The sequence below is a fragment of the Manis pentadactyla genome, chromosome 2, assembly GCF_030020395.1.
Source record: "Manis pentadactyla isolate mManPen7 chromosome 2, mManPen7.hap1, whole genome shotgun sequence".
NCBI lineage: Eukaryota > Metazoa > Chordata > Mammalia > Pholidota > Manidae > Manis > Manis pentadactyla.
The window spans coordinates 54,967,666-54,982,493 of NC_080020.1; the positions used below are offsets into that span (position 1 = coordinate 54,967,666).

The 14,828-nt window shown below is 35.0% G+C and overlaps 1 protein-coding gene across 4 annotated transcripts in view; it reads left to right on the forward strand.

The window, feature by feature from the left end:
* Window positions 1-14,828, forward strand: part of FBXL17 (F-box and leucine rich repeat protein 17) — a 602,098-nt gene that overhangs the window by 258,978 nt on the left and 328,292 nt on the right. Inside the window, exon 7 of one of the 4 annotated variants that reach the window (XM_036886824.2) lies at window positions 783-4,450. The exons of the other annotated variants lie outside the window; for them this stretch is intronic. Within the exon in view, the coding sequence (XP_036742719.2) occupies window positions 783-786 (4 nt within the window). The 3' untranslated portion in view covers window positions 787-4,450. Of the gene's footprint in view, window positions 1-782; window positions 4,451-14,828 lie in introns of those variants that run through there. 4 annotated transcript variants of the gene reach the window in all.

The window sequence follows — 14,828 nt, forward strand, 5'->3', positions numbered from 1 at the left end:
AGGCTTAGAACCTCACCCCCCCCCATTCTGAGAGAAATCTTCTGCATACATGGATGTTTTATTGCCCTTGTCTTGCTTGGATTAACACATAGTCTACAGGCACACACCTGATCATCTACATTTGCTCCCTTACAGCACTAAACTATGTTTTCTACCTTTATCTTGTATCTACCTACCACTTCAGCATTTTATGAAAAATAATAATAATAAAGAGAGAAATGTGGTATCCACATATAAATCAAGTATAAAAACCAAATGAGTATTCATATTTGAACTGACTGTTTATAATTCATAATGCACGAGCAAAACCAAAAGTTTCTGTGATGACTGCCCTTGTACTGTTCACTATGTAACTTATTCATTATGTAAGAATTTGTTCTCCATGTAAGAACTTGTTTGTTATGCCTCAGAAGATTGGAGGCTGACGAAAATTAGGCTTGGGGTAGATTAATGATTGTGCATTGAGCATTGACTCCCGTATACAGAATTTTATTGTCGTTAACAACCATTTGATCAATAAATATGAGAGATGCCCTCACAAAAAAAAAAAAAAAAAAAAAAGTACACTGAACTATCTTAATTACTAGTAGTTTTGGTATCTCTTTAAGTCTTGTGCTTCTGGTTCTTTTGGGGGAATGAAGAAGTTATTTTGTTTTAGTATCTACTTATGTTTTTATATCTTAGTCATTAGTATATTCAGGTTCATACATGACTCTGAATATAAAATCTTCAGATCTAGCCTAGTCTTTTATCATCGAGTCTACATCTTTTTTTTTGAATAGATGAAAAAACTAATCACAGTGGCAATATTGAGACTAGACTTCCTTGTTCACTGTGGTTTCTGCTAGCCATTTAGGCTTCCCTATGGAAGAATGCATCATTTAAGTCAAACAGTTTTTTTTTCCGTTGATATTAAAGTCCCTGTGAATAAGAAATACCATCAGAGCATATTGTGTTCATTATCGGAGGCATTAATGCATATTATTAATCTCTAGATCAGTTACTTAAAAAGTCTGCCTGGTGTTTCACAGAGGAAAAAATGTAAATGGAAACATAGATATCCTTATTTAAATTGATTTTCCATTTTGCATTATAGAAAGATAAGTTTTGATTTTTATGGGTAACATTTGAGTCTAGGTCACAGTTACTTTCTCAAAAAGTTCCAGTATCATAATTATCTGTCTTAGTAAAGTTTCTCCTAGGTATCTACAGATGGCTGTGCTCTTCTTAGGACTGCCCTCTTGACTTCTGATTTGGGAATTAAGATTTTGATAGGAACCTTAGCTCACCTTCCTTTGTGGCTTGCTTCATTAAGAGCTGATAAAGTAAGATTCCACAGCAAATATAGAACATTGAAGATATGTCAGACAACTTGGTACAAATTTTTAAGGAGACAAGCTAAGACTTTGATTGACAGATTCCTGTAATTTTGTGAAGCAAAGGGAATTTTCTTTGTTAACCAATGAGACAGATGGGCTCAAGTCTGATGGGCTTCGTTGAGTTCTGCTTATGTGTTGATGACTTTTTTTGTGTGTTTTATAGGAAGTAAGGCAAGCAGATAGACTAGAGTTTGTCTAATATGAGTGATGAGGTAACTATTATGTAAAATACTGTATTCAAAACTTTTATAAAAAGATAATTCAAAAGATTTAGAAAGGAAAAAAAAAGAATCCTGTGGACCGAGGATTTTGGCAAACTGTTATGCTAAAACTATAAGCCTCATAAAAGAACCTTATGGTGTGTTACTTAAGCAGGCATTCTGGCAAAAGATGGTTTAATATAGCAACCATAAGGGATGGGGTCCACATAAGCATTAACTTTGTTAGGTTCATCGATGATGGTAAAATCACTGTGTGGCAAGTTGTTGAGGAAAAGATAGTTCTGTAACCTCACAGATTGTTGTGAAGGGTAAAATTTACCTTTACACTGGTGGAATCTAGCAGACATTACCATAATCAAGTGATTAGCCATCTCCATCAATAATGGGAAAGGTGGACACTCTGCACCTTCGGGACACTATGGTCCTGTGGAAAATGTAGCATCTCCTATATAATTCTTGTCAAAAATGCTTAAGTTGAATTTAATCACAAAGGATTCATCACACAAACCTGGATTATGAGACATCCTATAAGACAATTGATATGAACTCTTAACAAATGCCAATGTGATGAAAGGCAAAAGCAAAATGACAATTAAATGCAATGCATGATCCTTCATTGGATCCTGGATTGAAACAAAATCTATTAAGAACGTAATTGGGAAAAATGGAGATAGATTATATGAGAGAAAAATGGTTATATCAAAGTTAAATTTATGGGTGTGATAGTCATATTGTGATTTAAATAGGATTAGGAGAAATCTCCCAAGAGTTCCCTGCCAGCTCTTATGCATTGGACTTAGGAGCAGAAAAGTAATCGAGGTGAAAAGGAGTATTTTTAAAACACAAGCCATGTGGTACTTAAGAAAACACTCAGAGAACATGGGATATCTTCAAGTTAGGGCACTTTTTTTCTATTTATAATAAATAAATGGATAATTAACTTGGACTTAGTATGAAATGGAATGAATGTGATTTTCTGAAAGTACAAAAATGTGGGATGTGATGCTGGGGTTGGTGTTTGGGACCCGAAATGCCACCACTCTCATGGACCGCCCAAAGGGGCTCATGTGCTGAGGGTAGTAGATGATGCGAGGACTAGAGCCTAGCTCTTTAGTGCTTACCACACTTCAAAGTGGAGAGTGAGGAAACTGAAATTTAAGATCTACTTACATTTAAGGAATATAAATGGGTGAGACATCAGAGTAATGAGAAAACCTAGTGCCAGTCGAAAGCCATCTTGGAAATAAAAAATTTGTAGCTAATACATTCCTCTCTTAATGTTGTATGTCATGATAATGAATATTTAATCACTTTTTTAGTTGTGTTGTTTCGACTATTTAATAAAAGTCTCGTTCTCCTTTATAAAAGCATCTTTAAGTGACTTCCCCCAAGGCACAAGGTGGTTTGGCACCGTGTTGACATGTTGATTTTTGAGCCTGGACCATCTAACTCAGCAGTCCTTTATTTCAGTATGTCTTTACATACCTCTGTCAGAGAATATGTTAGGTTTAAATAAGATCATGTATGTGAAAAGGCTAGAGAAATTAAAGTCTTTACTCCATACATAATTCAGGTATTTTAAAGTTGAAGGTTTACTTTGAAGGCTGTAAGGGTGATGAATCAGATCTCAATTCTACCCTCAGGGAATTTATAGGTTGCTGAACGAGATAGGATATTTTTATAAATTACCATTGTCCTACAAGCTGCACTGTGCTACGGGTCATAAAACAGTGGTGGGAAGGGAACAGGCTTTGAAGTCACATAAATAGAACCCATCATTTGCTGTGACAAAGTGACCTGAATCTTGATTATATCATAAACAAAGTGAGAAACCCCTGCTTTGCTTATGAGTCATGAGGACTGATAATGTCTTAATGTAGCCCAGTGACTGACACATAGTTAGCACCTCATAGGTAGTAATAATAATGATAGCGTTGTGACCCTAGTTCAGCATTCTGTATTTCCTCCAGAACCTAAAGCAACAACTGCCACTTGGTGGCAGCCATCAGAACTACATATGTTAATATAGAGGATGGAATACTTGTCTTGTGCCCTTTGAAACCTCCCTCATATTAATCTGTCATCTTTTGTTGCTTTTATTTATCTGTTTTACTTTGTAGTATATTTGGATTGTTTCCAGGTTTTGGCTATTATGAGCAGTGCTGCTCATGAATATACTTATCCTTGTCTCCCAAACGCATGTGCACATTTCCTGAGGGCGTATCCCCAAGGAGTGGAGCAGGCCATCTGTGGGATTGTGCATGTTCTACCTCCCAATGGAATGTGAAACTGTTATGCAAAGTTGCCAAATAAACTTACACCCAAAACAGCAGTGGATGAGAGTCCCTTCATCCCACATTCTCTTAATAATTGCTCAAACTAATGAGGTTTAAAAAGAAAACTTACTCTAGTTTTCATTTGCATTTCCTGAATTACATGGCATGTATTTCAATTTATTTATGTCTTTTGTATATGTCCTACAATAAGATTTTATGTTTTCTCATCCAAAGCTGTACATATTTTGTTAACTACTTCTAGATATGGTGTTCCTATTGTAAATGATATATTTTTTAAAAACTTTTCTAACTCCTGCTGATATCTAGAATACAATAGCCTTTTTAGTGTTGATTTTAATATCCAACAACTTCATTATTCTCTCTTACTAGTTTATCTGTAGATTCTTTGGGGTTCTCTGCATAGACAGTCCCATCTCTAAATGATGACAGTTTTGTTTGATAGCTATTGTTATGTAACTCTTTCTGTTTTAAGCTATGTTATTAGGTTCTCAAAAGTTCAAAATTTCTGTATTTTTCTGTTTAAGAATGTTTTATCATACTATTATGGCCCTCTTTTTCTCTATTCGTACTTTTCACTTCAGGTTTCTTTTGTCTGATACTAATAAAGCACATTGGTTTTCTTTTGGATAGCTTAATTTTTGCTGCCTTTGCATTTAATTCATTTACACTGGTGTGACTTCTAATACAGATCTTCCTCTGTTATATATGAAGGGGTTATATCCTGATAAACCCACTGTAAACTGGAAATTCAGAAGTTGAAATGCTTAATACACATAACCTACTGAATGTTTTAGATTAACCTATCTTACACTAAATATACTCAGAACACTTACAGTAGGGCATTTGGGCAAAATCATGTAATACAAAAACTATTTCATAATAAAATGTTGAATATTTCATGTAGTTTGTTGAATAATGTACTGAAACTGAAAACCAGAGTGGTTACATGGGTATGGAATATGTAAGTGTATTCGTTATTTACATTCATGATCACATGACTGACTTGGAGCTGTCTCACTGCTGCTACCCAGCATCAGGAAAGAATATCAATTATACCACATATTGCTAGCCCAGGAAAAGATGAAAATTCAAAATTCAAAGTACAATTTCTACTGAATGCTTAACACTTTCCCACAATAAAAAAGTAAAAAAATCATAAGTCTGACCATCATAAGTAGGGACCATCTGTATATTGTCTTTTTTCCTGATATAGTTATTATGCTTTTCATTTATTTCACTTTCCTAACCTTCCCCCAACCCACATCTCTTCTCTTACCTTCTTTTGGATTCACTGACATTTTTTTTCTCTGTCTGGAAGTTAATATGCTCTATGTTTGTTCTTGTAATGGTTATCTTCACTGTTTTAACATGCATACATACAAAAGTATAAAGGTAATCAATATGTACTTTTTGTCAAACTTACCATTCCCTTCTCCCATCAGAAATTATCATTTTACCCAACTGATGTTTATTTACATTTACCCATATATTTGTCAGTATTTTTGCTTACCACTTCTTACATTTCTGTCTTTCCATCTGGGATAATTTTCCTTCCCACTCCGTGGTATTCTTCAGATATTCCTTCAATGAGAAGCCATTTCAGTTTTTGTTCTTTTGAATATATCTTTGTCTCTTTTGGATTTTCTTTGTGTTCATTGATGATACTATTTGACTCTTCTGGCATCCTTTGTTGCTGTTAAGAAATCATTGTAAGTCTAATTAGTATTCCTTTATAGATGATGAGTCTTTACTTTCTGGCAGATTTTAACATTTCCTCTTTGTCTTTTATACATTGTGATTTCATGATCATATATTGAGGGCCATAATACTTTATATTATACATATAACTCATTGAGCTCTTTAGATCTGAGGATTGGTATGCACCAGTTCTCAAAAATCTTTGTCATTACCTTTTTGAAAGGTTGCACTTTCCCATATGCTGTGTTCTTCTGGAATTCTGATTACATATGTGTTCTTTCCTCCTTTATATAACTCCTACTACATGTCTCTTACCTCTCCTTCATATTTTTTATCTCTTTATCTGTCTGTGCTACATTCTGGATAATTTCCTCAAATGTCTCTTGAACTACTTGCCTTGATATTGATCATTTCTAAATTATAAAAAGCATGTGAAGGGAACTGAGATCTAGTACTATGTTCTAAAGAATTTTAGGTTTGACTGTGAATTAATTTGCTCTTTTCTTCATGGCTTACTCCAGTAGAATAACCACACAGTCCTATAGAAAAATGAAAAAAATTGTATTTCTTCATAAGTAATTATGTGGAATGAGATTTATATTATCGAAAATTATTTCCCTCTCACTAAAATATCCTTTGTCACTTCTTAATTTGAAAAGCAAATCAAGTCCTTTTATTTTCTAAGATATATATTAATAATTTTAGATAGTCAGGAATAACTTCAAGGTTTTTTTTAAATCTTTTACCTTTTCACTTAGCTGTCATCTGTATAATTCTTCTAATGTAAGTTTAGAAGAAATCTCATATTTTTAAAGTGCTTTTTTTAGTTGGAGGTGAACTTTATATATTTTTCTTCTTCTTTTTTTCTTCTCATTTTCAGTCAGAAGTTTCGGTGATTTATATGAAAGTGGCTCTATGTCAAATAATTTCTTAGTCATTTATATGAAAACAAACATATTACAGTTTAGCTATTCAGTTCACTATATTACACCAATAAACCTTAACCATTTTATTAAAATTGAAAATACTTATATTTATTTGAATTTGAGCTGCTGAATAATTTAATATTCCTTTAAAAAATTCAATTAATTCAAAAAGGCACGTAATGAACAAAACAGGAAGGTCCTTTAAAGGAAAATAAAAACCATGGTCATAGATTTTAAGGAAAGTTCTTTTAAAAGGGACAATAAACTTTAAAATAACATAACTATAATTATATATTGATAAAAATTATATTAAAGTATGTATGCACTATGTAAAAGGAAGAATAAGCCTTTGAAAGATGTAGTAGTTCAATAATGCTTAGAAGGAATATCTGTAAAAAAAATTGGCTCTATAAACATACGAAAAAATAATTTGATAAATTATGGATGTTTGCACTTTATTTTTGGAAGTAAGAATGTAATTGCTTTCCATTTTTCTATGAAGAAGGGTCATCAAAATTATGTTCTTGCAAATTTTCTCTGACCACAATGCTTTGAATTGATAGTGTGTGAGAGAGAGTGGGGACAGATGACCACCGAGGGTATTGTTGGTAGTATTTATTTAGCAGATATTTATTCTGCTCCCACTTCAAGCCTGAGTCATTAAGTGTTTTTCTGACCTTTGCTATGTAAGATTTCACAGATTCTTTTCTGTGTGAACCTGTCTTGGGATTTCCAGCCTACACTACCAGTGTGCCCACCCCAGGACATAGCTTTCCTAAATGTATAGCTCCTCCTCTTAAGGGGAAACTGTAGATAGTCTTGGAGGTGGGGGAAATGACTGACTCTCCAGTAATCTTCTAGATCTTGGTGATGACATCGATCCTACATATAGCTCAAGGCTGTAGCTTTTGAAGCTTCAAAATCAAGTTATTACAACTCAAAAGCCTGGGTTTATGAAACTCAAAGAAGGGTTCAATTCTTATTTTCCTTATCTAAGAAAAGATTCTTTAAGGCAGGGAGGTGGGTTGTGCTATCCACTGGGACTAGGAAAAGAGGCATAGCATTCCAGGAACTGAGCTGAAAGAGAAACTCCTGTTATGTACTACTTCAGTGACAGTGAAACAGAAAGTAAGCCCAGAGTTATGTTAGAGGCCATGGATTAAAATTAACCTCAGTTAAATATGGGGATTTGTAAATCCTTCTTTGTGCCAAAGAGGTGATAATTTAATTCAGATTCTAAGATTCTGGTTGCTTTGATGATGAGAGGCTTTATAGCTTATGCTTGCTACTTGTAACTGTACATTTCTCTCTCAATCTTGTTAGTAACTGTCTGTAAATTGTAAACAGTTTGTTTTTTTTTAGGCTACAGAGATATAATGCTATATTCTATAAAGTTATTTTTTCCTCTATCCTTTAAAAATGCCCTTTAGAAACTGAGGCACCTAGAGTTCCAAATTCAATAGGCCTTTAAAACTGACCTCTGTTGTTTAGAAAAATTTCCTTTATTTGATAATTGACTTCATTTATTTGCACCACTAGGGCTGAAATACAAACTGTTTCATATCCTTGACTTCCCCATAGTAATAAATATTGTAAGATACTTCTTAACATTTGTATTAGTAAATGAAAGTAAGTGGGCAAATGAAGGAAATTGGTGAGTTAGTATGTGTTTAATAAGGGAAATTTTAAAGTAAGCTGGTTTTAGTGAGGAGATAAAACAGAACTTGTCTTGCTCTATCTCATGTTGGATTATACGAACTTCAAAGTTACATCTAGTTATAACAGTTCTGAGAGAGGGGCTCTGAGATGCTGGTGTCCTTGAAGAATAGAGTTCTGCTTGTTGCCATGTGATCCCGACTTACTTGCTTTTACTAAGTTGATTGTTTTTGTTCTTGATGTTTTTATCCTGCAAGTACTTAATGCATGATGACAGAAGTAGAAAATATCTATCAAATAAATTTCATGATTACTTTTTAAACTGCAAATTATGTTCTTCAATTCATCCTTGACAAGTGCCATAAACAAGAATATATCAAAGTATATGGAAGATTATGTCCTATTTTACTATTAAAAAGATCTTTTGTGAAACTCTGATAATGAAGTAAGTATTTTCTTTATTTAATACCAATAATTTCTTGGTTTGGTGGGTTTGGATTGAAAGTGCATAGTTCTAAAACAATATATTTAAAGAGTTACTGTGCTTCTCTGTCACATATGCATTTTTAAATATAGAAAAGTTTGCAAAACTCTCAGTCTAAAAGTCTAACTAAATTACTTGAATATTAAGCATGTTTATTTCAATATATATGGAGATTCAGAGTCGTACGCCCCATTTAGCTAGTTTCTCTAGGTAGAATAGGCTAAAAGATTTTGTCAATTTCATTTCTATTATGATTTAATTTAGTTTGAGAATTTCCATAGATTATATGTGTTAAAGAAGTTTCTGATAAGAAAAAGTATGCAAAATCTATTAGACATACTGTATGAGCAATATTTATGAAATAGCTTAAAATATATTGGCAGTACAGAATTACTAGGTAGTTTTTTGCCTACAGCAGTTGACTATCAAATGATTAGAAATGTTGGAATGCTTGGTGTATCTTTGAAAGAGAAATCTGCAGACGTCTGTATCTACTCTTGGCAAGTTGCCCAATCCATGTATTATGGCATTTTAATATAATTTTATTCTTATATCAGATTTTTAAATATTTTTAGCTGTGGGAAATTGCCTTCTCCAGGTGACAAATGATTAAGTGAAGGTCTTTTCATGTTAGAAAATATATAAAATTATATTTCTAATATATATTGGTCCATGAGAGTACATATATTTAAGCACAAATGATTTAATGTTTATCTTATCATTTTAGGTTCACATAGCTCATTTAAACATCTTTTAAGAATCCCCCTCTGTGGTAGCACAGGCATTATTAACTCTTTGGGGCTGAGCATAATCTAATGTCCTAGATTACGTTAGGCTAATGAAGTAGATAGTTTCCTCCTGTTTGAGAAATAGTTCAAAGAAAAAAAAAACCTTCCATTTAACTTTTTGTTCTTTTCAATCTTGTCTTAGTGTATGAGAAGTACCAAAGAATTATAGAACCAAAGAGAGGTGTTCAGTGGTATCACTTGTCTTTGATTCTTCTGTCATCTTAGAAACGTGAGTTGCTAGTCTGTTTTTTAAAAGCTGCAGGTGAAGCAGTGTCATAACATCTCTATAATTTTTCAGTCTTAAGTTCTTTCCACTAGCTCAGGTTTTTAAAAAATCAGGCTGTCTTTACCTGCCTCCTGGGAAATAAAGAATTAAAGAATGTGGGTTGTGTTTTTCTTGCCAAAATGGAGTCTTCCCCCGAAGTCACCTGGGAATGAATTGCAGAAGCACCCACAGGCAGGATGAGTATCCATCTAAGAAATCAGCCTTACTTTTTTTTTTTTTTTCCATGAGAAAATGCAAGGTCCAGGGTATGAAGAGGAGTAGAAACATCTTCACTTCTTTTAAGGGGCTCAACAAAGATTTGTTGGATGTGATTTTGTTAGAGCTATTTGGGCTTCAGAATATACTTAAATATTCACATATATTAATGAGAATGGAGATATTTATTTATTTAGATGCAGATGTTGGTAAAAGCAGAGGCAGGAGAGAGCAGAATATAGTCAGAAGATCTAGAATTCTATTGTGACTGAATGTCTGTTGTAGAAAGTCTGGACATGAAGAGGTACCTGGGGTTGTACTTCAAATTCTTCATAAAGTCTTGCAGCAATGAATGAATATGTTAATATCATGTTATCATGTTCTCCTTATGTATAGTGAATGCTGTTCTTCTGGCCAAGTACATTAGTAGTCTGTGTTCATTTATTGAAGAATATATTTAATAGCTAAATAATTCTACATGGTAGTACCTATAATACCATAAATTTCTTCTGTGAGGTATTGAAATATCATGTAAGCACTTTTCTGCAGTATAAAAGAAATCTTGTCCAGTTCCTCACCACATTTTTTTTTCATATAGTTTTCCTTGTTTCCAGTTAGTTTTTAAATGCAATGATTAGTATTATTTATGTGGGCTCCAGGGGAAAAAAATCAGTTAACAAATTGATACTTATTTATAAACAGACAGTATTTTTGGATAGAGGTGCTCTTGTGAATGCTGGAGCACTCCTACTTTGAGTTAATTTAAGGAAATTATAAGGAGCATCTGGAAATTCAAGACCAAATGATTTAGCATTTACTGTATCATTTTGGATCTGCACAGATTTAGCTCATTAAACACCTTTTAAGAGTTTCCATTTGCTGAACATAGAAGGGAAAAATTCCCAAAACAGTCTTCGAAAAATTACTATTTGCAAAAAAAAAGATTACAGGGGAATCAAAACACTGAATTCAAAATAATTATAATTCAAGTGTAGGCTCTTACAGTTTCTAAAGTGCCAGTGCAAGAATAGGGGGAGAGAATATTTTAAGTGTAGACAAATTAATGCCAACTAAAGTGAGTTAGAGTGTGTTTGTATTTTTGTGTTTGTACGTTCTTATCTTCCTACTCATCCTGCTAGTACTTGAAACATAGGCTTTTATGTACCAGGAATTTAAAAATAAATGTAACAGCCCCTACTCTGAAGGAGCTGACATTTTAGTAGGAGAAATAAACTTTTTTTTTTTTAGGAGAGCAAGGTATAGGCTTTTATTGAGAGATAAAGTGAAAGGACAGAGCTCCCGGCTCACGCTAGGAGGGGACAAGAGAGCCCCTTAGAGAAATAAACTTTTAAAACAAATAAGTGCATGAGGTGAATGGAAAATAGAGTTGTGTTAAAGGTAAACCAGAGAGCAGATGAATCAACCCAACCTAGGATGATTTTGGTGAGGTTAGAAATGCTTTCTAGAGGTGTGATGCCTCGACTCTGCTTCATAGATGCATAATGTCGTGAAGGACGCAGGGATTTTCCCATGTGGACCCTGAAGGAATGCAGTACCCCTGTGTGCAGGCCTGGAGGCATAAGACAATATATTTGATATTGCTGAGATGTCTGATTTGAGGGTGTAGGAGTGGAAAATGAATATGGAGAAGCAACCAAGGTTTAAGTAGGTCATGTAGCAACTTGGATGCCATCTTGAGGTATTTGGAAATTCCTACACAGGTTCCTCATTACCTTTAGATTGATTAGGAGAGTAACCTGATCAGATCTGTTTTTAGAAATAGAATTCATATACATGTGTGGAAAGAGAAAGGTTGTTGGAAAGAGAAAAGACCAGTGCCCCTTTTTCATTGAAAAAATGTTTATTAGTTGATACTAGTGTGTGAGCATGATTTGAGACTCAGGTTACAAAGTAAAGAAAACCTGGCATGGGCCTGCTCACAGAATGTCAGGCAAACAGACATTTCAACAATCAGAATACAGTGTGGGAAGAAGGTCTATAGTGGGGAAAGGTCAATAGTAAGAGCAGTTATTATGACAAAAGGGAAAGGAATGTGAAAAAGTACCAAGACTGAGTGTGTGTTGGGATAGAGAATCAGGGAATCCAAAGATGATTTGCACTAAGAAGGATGGACACACTGGACTTGACTGGTATTTTATCAAGTAGATGAGCCTTTCTGCCAGGTAATAAGCTATTCTGGGCAGACAGAACTAGGCCAATGCAGGGACCACCATGTTGTATCGGAAGAGAGATAGTTCATTGTTACGAGAGCATACAGGGTTAGGAGATGGAACGAGAGAGGTACACAGGGGGTCACTCTGAAGAAAACTCCATAGAGGAGTGACGTCATATTTCTGTATTAGGACAAATAGGGGAGTTCAAAGTCAGGGTTCAGTTGATGATGGACACGATCTGGCTGGTCCAGGTGAGAGATGATGATACCTAGACTTAAGGCAAGGATAGGGGAAAAATATTAGGGGAAATAAGTTCAAAAATTAGTTAGGAGATGAAATTAAAGAGTCTTGACATCTGGTTTGATTTAGGGAGTGAGAGGGATGACTCAAGTTCCCTGTGGATGTAATTGGGTGGTACCATTCACTGAATAAGGTAAGTCATCCTGAATTTTGTGGAATATCCTCCTTCAGTTCATATCTACTTGGCTATTCAATCTAGGGAGTAGAACTTGGAAGAAAAATTTGAGCCAGGTTTTAGGAAATGATTAGTATTTGGTGGCTGTTAAAGCACTGGGTGTGGATGTGCTCTCTCAAGATTACTGTTGTAGAAGGGTAATGAACACCATTGGTAAGGGGTGCAGAGAGGAAGCTGAAACCTCAGAGAAAGTGAGAAAGAGGAATCAGAAAAACATGCAGCACTGTTGTTACTTGAAACCAAAGGAAGAGAAAGTTTCCAAGAAGGGGGTGTTAGATGCCTCAGAGATAGTTAGGAAGTTGCCTGAGGAGGGACCTTTGCATTTAGCAAGGAAGTGGTGGGGGGCAAGGCCCAGATTACAGCAAATTGAGGAGTCTTGTTTACCTTTTTAAGGTGGGTGACTCGAACATCTTTAGAAGCTGAGGTGAAGGTGATAAGAGAATGAGAGACATAAGGGAGAGGAGGAGGAATTCATGGAGAGAGCTCTAAGAGGAATTCAGGGGGCATGATGAGGAATAAGGGAATGTCAGGAGGAATTAACCTTGAGAAGAGGAGATAGGTATCCTCTAGCTCTGAGAATAGAGGGTGGGTGCTGGTTAAACATCTGTAGGGTTTGTGGGTATGAGGACTTGAAAGAGTGCAGGCTTGATGGCCCCTAACTGATTGGTCTTTGAAGCCGAATTCTGAGATAAAAGCCTGAAGCAAGTAGGTAACTGTATAGGTCCCTTGGGACCAGAGCTAAAATTTGGAAGAGCTGCTGTGGGAAGTGGCAGATGGAGCTGACCAGCAGAATATAGAATTGCTGAGTGGTTTTGAGAGCTTGGAGACCATGAACTGGTAGTAGCACCAGTCCACGTGATTGTTGTATTTCCTCCAGCGGAACTCAGCAGCCCAGTTATGAAACCTCAAAAAATTTTGATAGACACTGAATCTGAGGTATTGTGAACCCAGGATGGCATAAGGCAGCCTGCAAATTCCGTACAAATTTGTAGCTGACAAAGTAGAGTGAATAATTCTGTGAATTCTAAAATTAGCAGATGCTTTTATCTCGAGTGCTAAATGGACATAATTCGTTTCCTGTTTAGTGTTTCCCATTCAGGGATATCCTCAATTATTTAAACACTGTTTATTATCACCACACACACCATCTCCCCCTGCCCACACATCACCTCCCATCTCCCACCTATACACAAAGTATGATGTGATCTTAATAAATCTAATGCCTGTTTTATGCCTGGAAACATCCATATTTTAGTCAGATAATTTCATCTGAGAGTTAAAGATTTTTCTGTCAGTCATACAAGATACAAGTTTACTCCTTGATGAATGATGTCCTGTGACAGGAGATAAATGCTTCTCCCCAAATAAATTAGTAAATCTGAGGCAGTTGTTACTTCAGAGTATAGCTCTTATGTGGCCTTCTCCATAAAACTTGCCACAGGTTTTTCCCTCATTTTAGGTAGACAACCTTATCTCTGCCTGCCTTTTCTTGTAGCGCCTTTTTCCATACTTTGTCCATATAGCAGTTATCACAGAACTGCACAGCTTTTCCTATATACTTTTGAATTCTATGAATGCAGTGACTGAGTCTTACTCATCTTTGTATTTCCAATGTCTCCCTGTTGCTGGGTGTGAATTAGGCACTACATCAGCAGTAAGTAAATAAAAAGGGAAGAAATAAATAATAATAAATCCATGAATAATTCATTCCTTCTTCAGTGTAAAGACCATGAGCGAGAGAGAGGCAGAACAAAACTTTATTTGTGACTTCTTTTTTCCCCTTCTTCCTATTGCAGTATCCTCTGGTTTACCTTTGAGCAACTCAAGAGGAGGTATTTCCTTATCTGTTTCATATCAGGCCCAATTATTCTAGGCATTGGAATAGGAGAAAAGCATAAAATATACACATAATCCAAAAGCCCACACAAAATCTTTCACCAAAGTTTCTGATAGGCAAAAATATTGAGAGTTCAAGATGTTTATTCTTTATGCTTAATTTGTGTGGGTAATGCATATTTAGAGTAAAGCCAATGAAAAACTAAGCAGACATATCAGGGAGAAAGAGGAAATGGGAAGAAGTAAAGGTTTCTCTAAGTGTCAGTAATCTTAAAGTTTATAGTCTGAAACATACTCCCTTAACTTGACCTTGTCTTTCTTTTGCTTATAAGGGGACTCTTTCTCCCAATTAGCTAGAGTCTGTTTTTTTTTTTTAATTATTCAAGTATCTTATGAAGATTTCACATGATCAA